Below are 17,136 nucleotides of genomic sequence, written 5' to 3' on the forward strand. Positions count from 1 at the left end.
TATGCACAATTTTATCTTCGAAAAGTTTTACCAAACTAAACCTGTGTTTGATTTATTATTTGCATCATTTAAATAAACGTTTATTGTCTTAGAATGATGCATCTTTGTGTTTGAACATTTTTTTATCAACATCGATCAATGTGAATTTGGGTTTTAAACAATCGTTTTCTCAATGCAAAGCTTAAAAAACTTGTGTTTGACACAGATTTTTTTCGTTGCTTACTATAAAGTAAGAATTAGCGTCTTAACTTTCCAAATCTAACCTTCATCTATTGCAGCTTACTCAACTTGAAACAGGTAGAAATTTTGAAGAACTTCTTTTAGTTTTCAATATATATACATCAGTGTGTAACTGTGTATATACACGCAAAGTGAAGATTTTTTTTGAAAGAAAAGCAAAGGTAAGAAAATACATCGAAGTTTTGTTCTAGTATTTAAAATTTAATAGTAAAAATAAAAATTATACAAGTATTATAAAAGTTAAATTTATATAATTTTGTGAAATACTAACATTTTCATATAATTATTTGCATGCCTTGAAATATTAGATTTAAATTAAAATACATAAATTAATCCCGTTAGATGTATATTCTTTATAGTGAATACCATTTTGACAATAATATTTTTTTAACAATGATTAAATACTGATTTTTTATTTTGTTAATTAAAAAATTATTTAAATACACAATTAATTAATAACAATAGTATTTTTATAAAATGTTAAAAGTGTTTGATATATGAATAATATTTTTCTATATAAATCAAATAAAAAATGTATAAAATTATGTCCTTTATATAGTAATTTTATGCTCAAGAGTAATCTTAAAATTCTCATCCAAACAACATTCATTTTTTCAATAAATCATATTCGTAATTGGTTAATTATATTTTCTCATTTCTAACAGGAAACATTGTTTATTGACTTTTTTTTTCCCGACAAATTCTAATGCCTTCTCGAAAAAATAAAGAGTGTAATGCTCTTAAAAGTTAACTTATTATTAAAAAAATAAATTAAAATATCTTTGTTGAATTTAAAAAATAATAACTTTATTTTTTATGATAATAAATATATATTTAATTGAATTTAAAAACTCAAATACTGTTTAATAAGTATTTTATTTGTGCAGACCATATAAAATTTTTTATATAAAAAAGACCTAGCCTTTCATCAACTCATATTGGGCAAACAATGAAGTAAGATACTCCAAGTACATGAACCAAAATTAACCTACAATGTGGACCATAGATGCTGAAATCTACGGATGCACTTATTCGAATGTAGCACAAAAGTAAGAAGGAAAAGTGATTTTTTAAAAATCTTTGGCACTAAAATTTTTTCATTAAATTGTGATGGTGAGAAAAGATCAACACTTCAAGTAAAAAAAAAAAATCAATAGTGCTGATTTGGATGTTACAAATAAGGATAAGGTGCTAGACTGCTACCAACAAAAAAAACAAAGCAAAGAATTAGGACAATAAGGATAACATACACTTTATTTACAGGTATTCGGTGATCCAATTTAAATCAGATAGAATTGTCAACTCAATCTACACAAAATAAAATAGGGTGTAGGTCGAGTAAGATACGGGTTGAACTTTAACTTTATTCAACCAATCCGAATCCTATATATGTATATATTATATATTTATATAAAAATATATTTTTAAGTAGATGTTAAATCAAAAATTTCTCACTAAATACAAAAAATACTTAGCCACTAAGAAAAAATCAATAATTGATAATTTAATACATTTTTTTTACATAAAATTCAGTTCTATTTTAATTTTTAAATTATCATCAAATTATATAATAATATTATATCTTTTTAGTATCTTACTAATAAAATTGGATACTTAGAAATTAAGAATGGATAGGTTAGGATTAGAATATTCTCAATCTGCAAATAGATAAAATTAAGGCTAGATCCAAACTCTACCATATTATATCCATTACTACCCCTAACACCCATATTTCTTTGCTACTGCAACCTTATTCCTTTGCGTTTTTGCACCTCTAATATCCCCTACTGTAACACTCTGATTTTAGGAGAAGAATACAACTACGTTCCTGTATTTTGTGCTCAGATTTTATTTGCAAGTAAAGTTTTAATTTTTGGAAGCATATACCTATACAAAAGGAGTATATATTCTGCCAAATTTTGAGGTTAAAGAAAGAGCACAAATTTAGTTCTTTTTAAAGCATTCTTGCTTTAAATCTTTTTCGGTATTTACTTGAAAGTCATGCTTTGCTAGTTTATTTTTTTTGTTTCAAAAAAAAAAAGTTAATATGTGAGAAATTTATAAAAGCCAATGAAAAAATAGGCAAAAAAAGATATACTTGCAGAAAAAGTCATTGATTATATTAAATTCTTTTAATATAATTTTTATTTTGTGTCACGAGTTTAAAAGGTTCTCCTTGCTAAGTTGATAGAATACTTAATAGAAAAATTTAAGCTAGATTAACTTAATAGTAACAAGTTTAGTTAACAGCTTGTGTCTTTCCTTAATAGGATTAGGAGTTGGTAATTGTAATTTCTCTGAAACTATAAAAAAAATTCTATCATTGTTATAGTGAAGACTGGATATAGACTACATTATATTAAGTGGTTGAACTAGGATATATAGTGATGCAAGCTCTTCTTCTATGCTCTAACTTTTATACCGTCGTTATGAGACAAAAATAATTGTCTTTTACAAAATTATTTTAATAAATACTGTAGTAACAAATCCTCGAATCTGTTTTAGTATTTCTTTTAAAAGATGTCATAAATTTAACTCTCTTCTTTAAGTTATTAAAAAATTTCAATTTGTATTAAGAGACAAAGTCTCAAGTATCCAGTGTAACAACTTGGATGAAAGATCCAAATGGCCAACATGGAATCAAATGTGGTAACTTACACATTTATCGAAGAGTAATCCAATAAAAAACCTCCATCTTTAATAGCAAAAACCGCACCTATTAAAAGAAAAGAATAAAGATATTTATATAGTTCGTGAATTATGACAATTAGAAGATAATCATGAATGTTTCAGACATTTCAAAGAAGACAAACAACGAAGGAGATATGGTTCATAAAAAAGAGAATAAGTGGACTGATAAAAATAAGAAAAAAAGTGGAGCTCAATGCAAAGACAATCAACATACTACTCTGTGCTATTAATTTTGAGAAATTTCAAAAAGTTTCAAAATGTGAAAAAAAATTGGAATAAATTTCAAATTACACCTAAAGGCACAAAACAAGTGAAGAAAATAAGGATTAATATATTAAGAAAAGAGTATGAAATATTTTTTACGAAAAAAGGAGAAAGCGCTAATGAAATGTTTGAGAAATTCTTAATCATTTTTAACAACTTGAATGCTATGAAAATAACATATTTTAGACTAGTATTAGAGAAAAAAAATTCTTAGAAGGCTTACAAAAAAATGAAAAATGAAAAGCAATGTCATAGCCGAGAATAACAACTTTGACAAAATAATATATGAATACGATTAGTTGAAAGAAAAATTTCTAGTTTATGAAACCACACTTCACCAAAAATAGATAAAAAAGAAAAGAAAAAGTGATTATAAAATCCAAAATAGAATTGTTGAAAGATGGTTCTGGTTATGTAACGACGAACTTGTGTTTTTCTTTTTGCTATTGTTTGCCCAATTAGTTGAAGAAAGATAGGTCTTTTTAATATTAAAAAATTTTAATATGTGGCTGTACAAATAAAACACTTATCAAATAGTATATAAACTTTTAAATCTAACTAAATATATTTTTATAAATTATAAAGTTCAAATTTTAAATTCTAAACCATTTATATAAAAAATATAATAAACAGAGAATTATTTTTTTTAATTAATAAAAAATATAATATTTTCTATTTAATAAAAAATATTTAAGAATAATTTTTCTCATATTTTAAAAAAAAAACATTAGTTGATTTTTTTTTCCTTTATCCCCCCTCTCCACCTTTTTATTTTTTGGAAGGAGTTTAGGGGAATTAGTTAATAAAAATAACCAAGTCAAAAAGTCCCAACAGAAAAAAAATAAAAAATCCAAGAAAACAAAATATAAAGCAGTTTACACGAACCATTAAGAAAATGACTTAAGGCAATACTAAAATTTTGCACAAAAAGTTGCGAACATTTAGAATGTTTTTCCCAAAAATATAAATTGGTCCATGCCTTGTTACACTAGATTATTTGACTTGATCAATACCAAAATTCTTTGGCAATGCAGTCCAAAATGAATACATGAAAATTTAAATCTGAGTTCTTAATAAATCTCTCATCACAGGTGTGCTCAACATGCAGAATCCAGGACTATCAACCTAACAGGATGATACCTTCTTTTTCTTTTTCTTTTTTTTCCTGACAAGAACAGGATCATACTTGAAATGACTATAAGATACAGAGAGACAGACTGAGTCAGATAACATTACACTTTTAAAGAGGGAATACATCTAGCTTATTAAAAAACAAATGCAATCTTCAATTAGAAGTGCAGCATGAGAGCATTATTCAATTTCAGATGGCTGAGAAGGTGCAATATCAGGCTTTCAAGGACTCTCCAGCTTTCACCAAATCTTCAAGTGCCTTGGAGATCTGTGCCTCCGACAAGCCTTCCAGTTTGATTCCTTTCTCAACACCAAAATCTAATATAAAGCAACAAATTACAAAAGAAACGAGGGCTCAACTACGCAGATAATTATTTCAAAATAAAAAAAAATTAAAAAAAAATCATATTAAAAGAAAGTATCAAAGGCTCACTAATGATTGATATCATGACAGTAAATATGCAGTGTAATTAACGTGAAATATGTGAATTTATTTCTTATACACATTTTATGTCAGTGGAATCCTTAAGCACTCTTTCAAGGTCCTCCAAAATCTGTAAATAATGGTAGGAATTTGTTATCTTTATCCCGTTTCTGAGTTATTATTATTATTATTATTATTATTATTATTATTATTATTATTATTCACACAAGGTATCAAGATGTCTTTGTATTGAATTGTCAGACTCTTCATTAGTTCTTATTTGTGGTGCACAATTTGGTGGAATGCGAGGAGACAATGTATGGTAATTATATCAACTAGGATGTTATTGTCAAGATCCCCTTTTAGTACAACAACAACAACAAAGTCTTATCCACTAGGTGGGGTCAATTAGATGGATCAAATGATGTCATTGTGCCTTATATCACATTTATAGTGAGACTTTTTACACATCAATCTCCTTTAACCACCTTGTGTATAGTCTTCTTTTAGTACGATTAAACATTTTCAAAAATTTAGTATGCAATAGCAAGAAATAAGAAGAAATAATGAGAGGTGAGAATAAAAGGCAGTAAGCAACTGAAGAAAGATGGAGTAGTTAATGAGAAAGCGGGAACATTAGTAGGGAAAATATGGAACATGAGTGGCTAAGGCAGTGAAAGTAAACTGCAAATGAGTAATCTTAAATTTTTTATCCCAGCAAAAATTTGTTAATCAAATTGCTGAAAGGATGCAAAGGGAATCAATATTTGGAGACCTTTCAATGTTACTAATTTTTTAAGATTATCAATTTTGTTTTGGAACAAGTATGTACGAGCCACTAGAATATGTTCCAGCAGCACAGAGCGCTAGAGGTTGAAGATCAACAAGGCAAATACTAAAGCAAGAGAAAAGAAATCATAACCTGCATAAGATTCTTGACTCCTACCAAATATAAACCTTATTCACTTAAGGCTTTTCCAAGTGTATAAATATAAAGACTAGAAAAGCATCCCATCAAAAGGGTAGACAAGATGAGAGATAGCTACCTTAGTTAGGGACAGAGAAATACCTAAAGAGACTATGAATAAGGTGATCGGAAGAAATCTAAGCAAAAATAAGCTAATTCCGTATATGATTCATGACAGGGTGTAACTGCACTGTCTGATCCATGCAGTTGACACCCACATAGTGGATAAGGATTTATAGTTGTTGATCAATATTTAAGAAAAGAAAACAATATTGTATTTTCTTTCAGCAATTGTTTATATGGTATTTTTCTTTGAGCAAAAATGTATAATTTCAGAACAGGGATAGATTTTGCAACTAGGAAGATGCAAATTTATTTTGTTTTATATCAACAGAAAATTGGAGCATCTCAGTTTTCAAAAGATGTAAAACTCACCCCATAAAATTATTCTCTCTCAAATGTGGTTATACATTATGTCCAAATGATAGGAAGGAGGGCACTTTGCAACTTGGGAACCAGTTTGCAGGAATGAGCTTACTCAGCCAGAGTGCTGAGTAAACCAACAGCTAGTTAATCAAGTAGGCCACGCATCACAAGATACGTAAATTGGGACGCAAGGAGAAATGACCACATGAGTGCCAACTAAATGGAGGCAGTTCATTCACCGGAATGTTCTGCTGCTATCCAATCCATCTGATCTATCAAAATCTTAAAAATTGTGTCTCCCATGATATGGAAGGAAGAAATCAGCAACAATGAAGATCATTGCTAATTGTAATAGGCTGTTCAATGTGGATTCTACTGTTTCATTTGTTTTCATTCATTTCATCCTAGATATGCTTGCTATGTTACATATTATTCTAAAAGTCAAAATTAATTTTTATTAATAATATGGTGACAAATTCAGATTAAACAGATAAGAACGGGACTTAGATGGTGATACCATATCTTGCCCATAGTTGGGGTTCCGCTCCACTGCATTCACGGATCAGTATTGGCAATTTCGGGTTCAAAGTCTTGAGTTCCTTATAGTTCTTTTCCACAAATGTCCTAAGATAATGAAAAAAACAACATTAATTGATACTCACCTATCTATAAGATGTAAGTAATCAAATCACACTAAGATATGTAAATAATAAAGCGGTGATATTTTCCCCCAAAAAAAGTGAATATAAATATAACCTTGCAGGTGAGCTTGCAGGTGACGACTGGCACATCAAAAATCTAAGCTCCCTTATGTTCTTTGAAATATGTCCTCTCCATGTCATTGCTTCCTTAGCACAATTTAATAATTTATTTCAGATTTTTCCTCATCACGAGGCAATAAAGAAGGGAGATAAAACTAAAACTCAGCAAACACAATGTAAGATAAACTAATACAGGCAGAACTGCCCAAAGTTGCAATGCTAAGCTACAAATAATTGACAATCAATTAAAAGGCCCCAAAAATATACACAAAATTCTACTACTTGGAAGTTGGAAACATACTTGCAATGTTCTTTCATTGCACATAGATATAAAAGTCTACATGCCAATATTATGAAGACTGATCTCAAAAACAAAAGTTCCAAAAGCAAGAAAATTTTAAAGTGTCTGAACCCCCAAGCATTCACCCAGACAACAACTAACTAAACTCGGGTTAAGATTTCATGATTATTATCATTTTCAGCCCAACCACTATTGAGTTTTCTCCCAATAAACAAGCAATACTGAGCAATATGATCTAGCAGAAGTTCTACTGCCCAAAATTTGGCCACTTATTTACTAGAATTCAAAAAACTTGAAAGAAGAAAATACAAACTGCATATTCCAATCATATTACAAAAGTACAACCCTATACCTACACTCTGATTGCAGAATATCCTTGAAATTCAATAAAATCATAAACAAGAACCATGATAAAAATTTTATAAAAAAATACATAAATACTTGGGAAGACTTACAACAACAGATCCAAGGTAAAATTGGATACTTCTACACAATACTAATTTTTGAAGAACAATTACAGCGAAAAATTGGAATGTACTGATCCAGGGAAGAAAAAATAAAATGAAGCAGCATCTCCACAAACTATAATGAGAAAAAATTATAGACAAAAAAAAATTACAGATAAAGAAATTATAGCTAAGAAATCTTTGAAAATCAGTATGAAAATGACATTAATTCTTATCATATTGCAAAACCCCGTATCAAATCCTCTAGGTTCCGAAAATGTCCACCTTGTGACTTGATATCAGTATCAAGAAGGAGGGTTTTAGATTAGACATGTATGTATACAATAAGAAAATCAAACCAAAATTTTGAACAGTTAATGTGTAATTAGTTTACCTGAATGTAATCACAAAGTTTGAATGGCGTTGTTGCGTAAGAAGCCACGAAGTGATGGATACTGTTCGAGTGTTCGGTTCACTTTTGGGTGAAGAACCAAAGCTAACAGGAGGGTAGACTTGTCATTTCCATGACATTTATATTTGGTATGATAACTTTGTAAATTTAACAAATAAAAACATAGAATAAAATATTAGTATAAAATAAAATAAACAGCATTTTTATGTGATTTTTCTAAAACGAAATTGATTATATTTGTATTTTTATTGAGTATTTTGACTTTTCTACAAACAAATATTGTCTCGATTTAAATGGTGTAATATGTTATTTATTGAAATATGATAATCAGAATTTGTTATTGATGCATTGTATTTTTTAAAATTAAAAATAATAAAGAATATTCACTTTTGAGCCTCAAACACAAATTTATATATCCGAATTTCTATTTCAATGTCCTGTCCCTAAAAACAAACAGAAAAGTATAGGTAACGAATAATATTTTTGAATAATGTGTTAATAATGTGAATTAATAGAGTTAAAAGAGTAAATTAATCTTAAATTTAATTAGTAGCATTAAATTAGGGTATAGTGTATTTTTATTTTATTGGTGATTGTTTATGTTGTTCAAGATAGTTATTGTTTACCTAGCACTCTCCAAAACAAACACAACCTTATCGACTTTACCTTCAACTTTTTTAGATCCAGCTCTAACAAAATCAAGAATAACAAAGAAAAATACATATGCAAACAATGGATTTGTTTGTATGAGTTTTTAAAAAAAGACTTTTTTAAATTATCTTTTTTAAAAGATTTTATGAAAAAATAAAAATAATTTTATGTTTAAATATTTCATGCAAAAAGATCTTTTTATCTATCAATTATGTTTGGGTATAACAATATAAAAATATTTTTTTTGTTTATTTATTACATAAAAAAAATATTTTTTTTAAAAAAAAATCTTTTAAAAAATATAAATTACAGCTTTTCAAAAAAGATATTTTTTATTTTTTTAGTACTTTTATTTTTACTACTAAAAATTTATCAAACATGCTAAAAAATAAAAAAATATTATTTCATTAAATTTTTTTTATCAAAATAATGATTAGGGATGGCAACGGGTCACCATGGGGGCGGGGACATGCCCCCCGCCTCCCGCCCCCCACCCCCCGCCCCCGCCTCCATTATCCGTCCCTGTCCCCGCCCCGTCCCCGTGACGGGTAACGGGGTCCCCATATCCGCCGGGGACCCGGGTCTCCGCGGATATCCGCGGATTTTTATAAAAAATAATAAAAATTGAAAAAATTAGAAAAAAATTTAAAAAATTGTGTATTGTATATAATTTAGTATTTTACTTACATCAATATCTACTTCAATATTATGAATTACATGTATAGCACTCAAATGCTTAACCAAAAATTCAAAATCAGTAAAATAACTACTCAGAAATTCTTGAAAATTTTGGATTGTATTTGTGCAGTTACTTCTACCTGTGTTAGTTTTAACTTAACAATTGGACTATTCATTTTAGAGAGGAAAAACATTTACATAATTTTCATTTTTATTGATGAGCATTTGAGCTGTTTATATTTGAAGCTTGTAAAACAAAAAGAATGCTTTCTATAAAAACCACGAGTAAGTTTAATGTTTTTCTCACAGTTAGTTTTGCTTTGATTTCATTGAATACATGCATACATGTATGGGGTTTTACTTTTACCTTCTTTTATTGATGCCTGCTGATGAGGAAATATCTGAAAATAAAGTATTAAATTGAGGTAGGGAATCAATGGCGTGGAGAGGAAATCTTTCAAAGAACATAAGGGAGCTTCGGTTTCTGATGTGACAGTCATCACCTGCAAGCTCATCTGCAAGGTTATATTATTTACATTTTCTTATCTCTTGATTTGATTATGTAAATCTTGTAGATAGTTAAGTAGTAATGACTAATGAGTGTTCTTTTTTTTTGTTATCTTCAGGACATTTGTGGAAAAGAATTATAAGAAACTGAAGACATTGAACCCAAAATTGCCAATACTGATCCGCGAATGCAGTGGAGCTGAACCCCAATTATGGGCGAGATTTGGTATCATCATTCTAATGTCTCATTCTTTTTCTTCTTATTTTTATTTGAATTTAATTTTGATAGTGTAGAGTAGTTTTACACATGCATCCAATCACATAACCACGTCAGTAATAATAACTACTTTTTATATTGACCGCAAGAATGGTCTTCCAAAAGAACAGATATGTGAACGACTCACTGTCAGTGCATCAAAATTAAACTCTCTCTATATTTGAATTTATCACCCTTTGATATGCTTTTCTGTTCTATATCATCATCAATGAGCCCTTCTATCCCCGTTTGTTCATTGGCACAATATACATAACTAAATATTAATATACAATACTTTTCGCTTTTATCCTGAGTCAAGAATTCTCAACTTTCTTGCTTATACACTTAATGTATAGTGAGGCTAAAAGTTTTAGTTGTACTGGTCTTGCACAAAGATCAATCCACACCAACTAGTCCAATTACAATCACAATTAGCAATGATATTCACCGTCAATGAATTGTTTCTTTAATGATTATCTTTTACTAACCTTGTACTCATGGGCATAATAGGACTAGATCACAGAAAATATGCTCGAATTTAGACTGAAATTGCAAGAATAGTAAAATGTGCATGCCTCTTCTGGAGGCCAAATCTCTTCTATAGTTGCGTATTCAAGAAACTTAATACTCTCCTAAGTCTGGTTCATTTCTAACTTCTGAGATATTCCCCTCAATACCCCTCCCCTTACCACTTCTAAAATATTCAGCCTCCTCTGTCTAGTTGGTAGAGTTAGTTTCTATTTTCTAAATCTATCCCCATAGAGCCTTGCCCACAATTCACTCTTCATCCTGCACACTTGACAATTAAAATTGAATCCCAATAGTCTATGGCTAGGTATCTATAACTTCACCTGATACACAAATGAAAGATTTTAATAACTTGGTACATAGATAGTATCAGGTAATTGCAGAAATAAGAAAGAAGTCTCACCATCCTCATACCTTCACTTTAGTGAAGTGCCTCTTTTTAGTTGGAAATGCTCATGTGGTCACTTCTCCTTGCACCGCTATATTCCGTATCATGTGGCATGTTTGGTTAATATTTAACTAGCTCTTTCATTTACTCTTCCATTTTGGTGAGTTACCTCATTCCTACCGACCTGTTTCTCTTGCAACTCAATTTCGATGGTTGATGCTGTCATTTGTGACATAAATATATACCACATTTGAGAGAATAATTTTGTGGGGTTGGGTTTTACGACTTTTGAAACCCCTGGGATGCTCAATTTGTGGGTAAACAAACAGTTGTTACAAAACATAGTTTACATCTTCCTAATGACAAAAACTACCCCTTATTGTTCAATTTTAGATTATTTATTGAAAGAAAACATCATATTATATTCTTTTCTTAAATATCGGTTGACATCCTTCAACCTTCATCATGTAATGTGAACAAAATAGGTTTTTATAACAAATTTGATACAAGTCAAGAACCTAATGTAGGGAGCGATTTTTGCTCTTGCTAAGGCCCTGCTTATGTTCATTTTTTTTTTCTTAATTAATAATTTGATATTGATATAATTGCTATGTAAAATGACTTGGTTAACTACCCACATTCCACCAAATGTGCACCAGATATTAGAATTTATGAAGAGACCTGCAATTCCATGCAAAGGCATCACCATACCTTTGGGAAAAAATTGGTGACATGGAAATAGAGATAACAAATTCCCAGTTTTCTACCCTTTTCTTCTCTAGATTTTGAGGGCATTAAAGAGTGCTTAAAGAATCCACTGACATAGAGAATGTGTATAAGAAATAAATCTCCATATTTCAGCGTATCTATTGTTCATCTATCTATGTCTATCGAACATCTTGATTATTTCTTGCATTATTTTGAAACAAGCACCTCTTTATGGCGAGCTCTCACTTTGTTCAATTTGTTAATGCTAGACTTTGGTGTTGAGAAAGGCATCAAATTGGAAGGCTTGTTTGAGGCACAGATCTCCAAGGCACTTGAAGATCTGGTGAAAGCCGGAGAGATTTTGAAAGCTTGATATTGCTGCTTCTGAACTGTTTGGAATGGAATAATGCTCTCATGCTATACTTCTAATTACATTTGCTTATGGTTTATAATAAACCAGAGTTTTACCATTATTTCTAATTGTAATTTATCTGGTTTCATTCGGTCTCTATGTGCATCTTATAGTCACTTCAAGTATGATCATGTCAAGTTGAAAGTCTGGTTCTGCATGACTCTGCTGAGGGATTCATTCAGAACTCAGATTTATTCTATTCACTTTGACTTTGGTTCTTATCAATAGTATTTCTTGGTGAAAGATTGCGTTGCCAGAGATGTTTTGTATTTACTGTAACAAGGGCAGAAACCGATTTATGTATTGTTTTCCCCTTTGAGTTTTTTCTGCCATAAAGTTTCCAAAATTGATCGTTGTACACCATTAGCCATCACTCCCATCAGTCCCCAGCTACTACTCATTAAATATACATTTTAAGTTGAAAAAATACTTACATTTAGTAAATGTTTTTAAGACTTTTTTTTAAAAGAAATTTATTTAGTTTAGAGTTTAGATACATATTTGTATTAAAAGCAAATATGAAATTATGAGAAGTAATTAAGCATTATATACTCGTTAGATTTTTTTTAAATAAATAAAATAAATATTATAATTACTGATATATGTAGTTTTGATAGTATTAACAGTTTTTCATATTTAATCTTATCTCGTTTACAGTGTAAACGAGATAAGTATGATTGTATCTCGTTTACAAGATATGGTACGCACATGTCTCTCATTATCATGTTTATAAACATGATGTCATACATGCCTTATCTCGTTTACAGTGTAAACGAGATATGGCCAGTGTAAATCAAATAAGACTGAGTTTAGGTCGTTGACACAATAAACGAGATATAATAGGACAGACAAACATCTAGCTTCCATAAAAGGACCAGCAAACTATTGGTATTCTTCACAAAATTATCAAATATTCCTTCTCTTCCGTTTTCCTTCCTAGAGCTTTGGAAAAAATGTCTAATAGTAGTGGTTTTTTTGTTACGATGGTTTATCCCAACTGTTAGATGAGACATAGTGACAGCAAGGTGATATTTGAGTGCGAGAGTCTGACGCTTTTTTGAAGTAGAAGAGTGGATTCGTTGTTAGAACTAAAGAGTATGATATTGTCGCACGTTGGTGGTACGAAGCCAAAAGAGGTTGGTCGAGTCGGGTATAGGATGCTAGCATCGATGGGGAATGAGGTATTTCGATTTCGTCTGTTTTGCCTCGATGGCGACGAGCATGTGCGCCTTATGTTTGATGTGCACGGGAGAATTATGGTTGAACAAGTGATGGAGCTTTCAGCGGAGGTTCGTAACATTGGTGGGGGCGGTAGTGGTACCTCAGACTTTACCGAATGACCCTCCTCTCGCACCACGTCCGTTGCACTATGCAAGTCCGGTGCAGGACATGGAAGTTAAGGGTGAGGATCGGATGATGACTACGTTGCCGATAGTGACGGAAGTGGTTCATCTGTGGGTGATGATGAAGATGAGTTCATACCAAAGACTCCCGTTGGGGGATTACGTCGATACTTGTTGCCAACTCCCAAACCAATCCCGGAGTTATCATTTGTGCCCAGCTACTACCACACATTGGACTTGAATGCGATGTATGAGAAAACTCCGTACTCGAACACGGGGGCTGAGGATTACAACACGGATGGTAGTGTGGAGTTTAGGGTTGGTTATAGATTCAGGAGTAGAGAGGCAGTACTGCAAGGTGTGAAGAATTACAGCATTCGGCGAAGCACAAAGTATCGGGTAGTTGAGTCGGACCGGATGAAGTACCACGTACGATGCAGGCATTTCACGTACGGTTGTCCTTGGACCCTCCGGGTCACCTTCCGACAGAATCTCGGATATTGGTGAGTGTTCAGGATTTTAGCTCGTCTTTAAAATCGCTGTTGTCATTTTGGTTAGATTTTAATTTGATGATACTTAAAAACTTTAGGGAGGTGCATAAATTTGGCAGACTGCATACGTGTCTAGCCCCCCACCATGTCGCAGGATTATCAGCAGTTGGACAGTCATCTCATATGCAGCCTCATCTTGCCGCTCATACAGTCAAGTCCATCAGTTTTTATCCTTGTTCTACAAAGTACACTGAGACAAAGCTATCACTTCAAGCCGCCGTACAAGAAGGTATGGATGGCAAAACAAAGACAATTACACAGATATATGGTGATTGGGAGGAGTCACACAATAGGGTGCCACGGTTGCTCCAAGCATTGCAGAGTTGTTGTCTAGGCACGTTATGTGACTTGAGTGCTGTGCCATACCATGATGGACACGTGATGGTTCCGGACTGCAGTTAGTTTGACAAGGTTTTCTGGTTGTACCCTCCATGCATTGAAGCGTTCAAGCATTGCAATCCCTTTATCTCAGTAGACGGCACGCATTTGTACGGTAAGTATGGAGCGATGTTGCTAATTGCAGTTGTCCAAGACGGTAACAACAATATCCTACCAGTGGCTTTCGCCATTGTTGAGTCTGAGAGTATGGAATCATGGTCGTTATTTCTATCCAATCTGAGGCGCCATGTCATACCGCAGGAAGGGCTTCTTATTATATCTGATAGATTCCAAGCAATCAAGGCTGCGCTTAGAGTGGATGATAGCCTATGGAAGCCTCCTAGGGCGTTTCATGCATATTGTGTTAGGCATATGGCTGCAAACTTCATGTCCCAGTTCAAGTCAGCTGAGTGCAAGCGATATCTCATTAATGATGCCTATAGTCCTAGCAGTACTGGCTACAAGTGGTACATGGATGCTCTGAGGATCTTATCGCGTGAGATGGCTGACTGGGTCGGGAGATTTAAGAAGGAAATATGGCTGCAACATTGTGATGGTGGACGTCGGTGTGGTCACATGACAACGAGCCTTTCCAAGTGCATCAATGCAGTGCTGAAGGGAACAATGTATCTACCCATTTCAGCTATAGTGAGATGCACCTACGAGAGGTTGCAGCAGTTGTTCGTCCGTAAGAAGCGGTGTACAGCCGGCGATGTCCGTCGTATCACGATGTGCTGCATGGCACAAGGAATGGTACGTCTATGCAAGCACAGCGGACCCCCACAAAAGACCGCTGCACCTCCTAAAGTCCGCCAACAATGGCAACCACCTGATGTGCACCTGATTGTTGGACTTGTCGGTCATCAAGTATCTACCGATCAGTAGTATGATATAGCACTTGGTGTACTGTTGAAGGGTGGCCGGATCGGTGATGGCTGGCATCTACCAGACCCGGTCTCTAAACTAGGTCTTGACTCCTTCCTTTGCGCACCCTGTTGCGCTAGAAGGGGCGGTCTGACTCCTAGGAGCTCCTCCACGAACTCCCATGTCGGCCGTTGTGTCAAGTCTGAAAGTCACTGGTGGACGAAATTGTGATCCATTGTCTTTGTACTTGTATGAAATTTGATAATTGGCTCTATTTGAATTCACAACTCCGTTCAACTAACCAGCAAGTGTACTGGGTCGTCCAAGTAATAAACCTTACGTGAGTAAGGGTCGATCCCACAGAGATTGTTGGTATGAAGCAAGCTATGGTCACCTTGTAAATCTCAGTTAGGCAGATTAAATTTGTTTATGGTTTCAAAAATTAATAATAAAATAGAAGAAATAATAAAAGGGATAGAATACTTATGCAGGTTCATTGGTGGGAATTTCAGATAAGCAAATGGAGATACTGTATGGCTCAAGAACGTCTACTTTCCTATTGCTTCAACTCAATCCTTCTTACTCCTTTCCATAGCAAGCTATGTATAGGGGTTCACCGTTCGACGATGGCTACTTTGTATCCTCTCTGGAAAATGGTCCTCTGCGCTGTCACTCGCATGGCTAATCGTCTGGAGGCATCACACTGGCCGAAGGCTACATCCCATCCTCGCAGTGAAAACTACGCTCACGCGCTCTGTCACAGCACGGTTAATCACTGGTTGGTTCCCGCTCCTGCTGGAATAGAATCCCTTGATTCTTTTGCGTCTGTCACTAACGTCCAGCACTTGCAAGTCTGAAGCACGTCACAGTCATTCATTACCGGAATCCTACTCGGAATACCACAGACAAGGTTAGACTTTCCGGATTCCCAAGATCCTACTCGGAATACCACAGACAAGGTGAGACTTTCCGGATCCTCATGAATGCCGCCATCTATCTAGCTTATACCACGAAGATTCTATTGGGGAATCTAAGAGATACACATTCAAGCTCGGTTGCATGTAGAACGGAAGTGGTTGTCAATCACGCGCGTTCATAGGTGAGAATGATGATGAGCGTCACATAATCATCACATTCATCATGTTCTTGGGTGCGAATGAATATCTTGGAATAAGAATAAGATAGAATTGAATAAAAAGTAATAGTAATTGTATTGAAACTTGAGGTACAGCAGAGCTCCACACCCTTAATCTATGGTGTGCAGAAACTCCACCGTTGAAAATACATAAGTAAAAGGTTCAGGCATGGCCGAATGGCCAGCCCCCAGAACGTGATCACAAGATTCAAAAATACAATCCAGGATCCCCTGTGGTCAAAAGACGTCTAATACAATAGTTAAATGTTCTATTTATAATAAACTAGCTCCTAGGGTTTACATGAGTAAGTAATTGATGCATAAATCCACTTCCGGGGCCCACTTGGTGTATGTTTGGGCTGAGCTTGATCAATCCACGAGCTAAGGCTTCTCTTGGAGTTGAACTCCGAGTTATGACGTGTTTTGGGCGTTCAACTCCGGATCATGACGTTTTTCTGGCGTTTAACTCCAGACAGCAGCATGTACTTGGCGTTCAACGCCAAGTTACGTCGTCAATTTCCGAATAAAGTATGGACTATTATATATTGCTGGAAAGCTCTGGATGTCTATTTTCCAATGCCGTTGAGAGTGCGCATTTGGAGTTCTGTAGCTCCAGAAAATCCATTTTGAGTGCAGGGAGGTCAGATTCCAATAGCATCAGCAGTCCTTTTGTC

General features: G+C 33.3%; 2 protein-coding genes and 1 pseudogene across 6 annotated transcripts; 2 read left to right on the plus strand and 1 right to left on the minus strand.

Annotated features, from left to right (window-relative positions):
* Positions 1 to 4,126: 4,126 nt before the first annotated feature.
* Positions 4,127 to 8,235, minus strand: LOC130951916 (NADH dehydrogenase [ubiquinone] 1 alpha subcomplex subunit 2-like). Of its 5 annotated transcripts, none has more exons than XM_057880664.1 (4): positions 8,046 to 8,235; positions 6,900 to 6,987; positions 6,661 to 6,767; positions 4,127 to 4,644 (listed from the first exon to the last, which is right to left on the minus strand). In XM_057880664.1, the coding sequence occupies exons 2-4, from the start codon at positions 6,983 to 6,985 to the stop codon at positions 4,541 to 4,543; spliced, it is 297 nt and encodes a 98-aa protein (XP_057736647.1). In that variant the 5' UTR covers positions 6,986 to 6,987; positions 8,046 to 8,235; the 3' UTR covers positions 4,127 to 4,540. The 5 variants fall into 5 exon arrangements, with proteins under 5 accessions (XP_057736647.1, XP_057736650.1, XP_057736646.1 ...); XM_057880667.1 differs by having other exon boundaries at positions 6,900 to 6,991; positions 8,046 to 8,158; XM_057880663.1 differs by lacking the exon at positions 8,046 to 8,235 and adding an exon at positions 7,937 to 8,020 and having other exon boundaries at positions 6,900 to 6,991.
* Positions 8,236 to 9,828: 1,593 nt separating this feature from the next.
* On the plus strand, positions 9,829 to 12,152 carry LOC130947538 (NADH dehydrogenase [ubiquinone] 1 alpha subcomplex subunit 2-like; annotated as a pseudogene).
* A 1,628-nt stretch (positions 12,153 to 13,780) lies between these two features.
* Positions 13,781 to 15,348, plus strand: LOC130949139 (uncharacterized). The gene is made up of 3 exons (XM_057877948.1): positions 13,781 to 14,037; positions 14,124 to 14,482; positions 14,609 to 15,348. The coding sequence occupies exons 1-3, from the start codon at positions 13,781 to 13,783 to the stop codon at positions 15,346 to 15,348; spliced, it is 1,356 nt and encodes a 451-aa protein (XP_057733931.1).
* The last annotated feature ends 1,788 nt before the right edge of the window (positions 15,349 to 17,136 follow it).

Source organism: Arachis stenosperma, chromosome 9 (genome assembly GCF_014773155.1).
Source record: "Arachis stenosperma cultivar V10309 chromosome 9, arast.V10309.gnm1.PFL2, whole genome shotgun sequence".
In the NCBI taxonomy this organism is placed as follows: Eukaryota; Viridiplantae; Streptophyta; class Magnoliopsida; order Fabales; family Fabaceae; genus Arachis; species Arachis stenosperma.

Coding starts and splice junctions, on each gene's coding strand:
- LOC130951916 (XM_057880663.1), bottom strand. CDS start 7,984: ATGTCTAATCTAAAACCCTCCTTCTTGATACTGATATCAAGTCACAAG. Junction 6,992..7,936: donor TACTGATATCAAGTCACAAG/GTGGACATTTTC, acceptor AATTGTGCTAAG/GAAGCAATGACATGGAGAGG. Junction 4,645..6,660: donor CCAACTATGGGCAAGATATG/GTATCACCATCT, acceptor GCTTTATATTAG/ATTTTGGTGTTGAGAAAGGA.
- LOC130949139 (XM_057877948.1), top strand. CDS start 13,781: ATGTATGAGAAAACTCCGTACTCGAACACGGGGGCTGAGGATTACAAC. Junction 14,038..14,123: donor CGACAGAATCTCGGATATTG/GTGAGTGTTCAG, acceptor TAAAAACTTTAG/GGAGGTGCATAAATTTGGCA. Junction 14,483..14,608: donor CGTGATGGTTCCGGACTGCA/GTTAGTTTGACA, acceptor TGCTAATTGCAG/TTGTCCAAGACGGTAACAAC.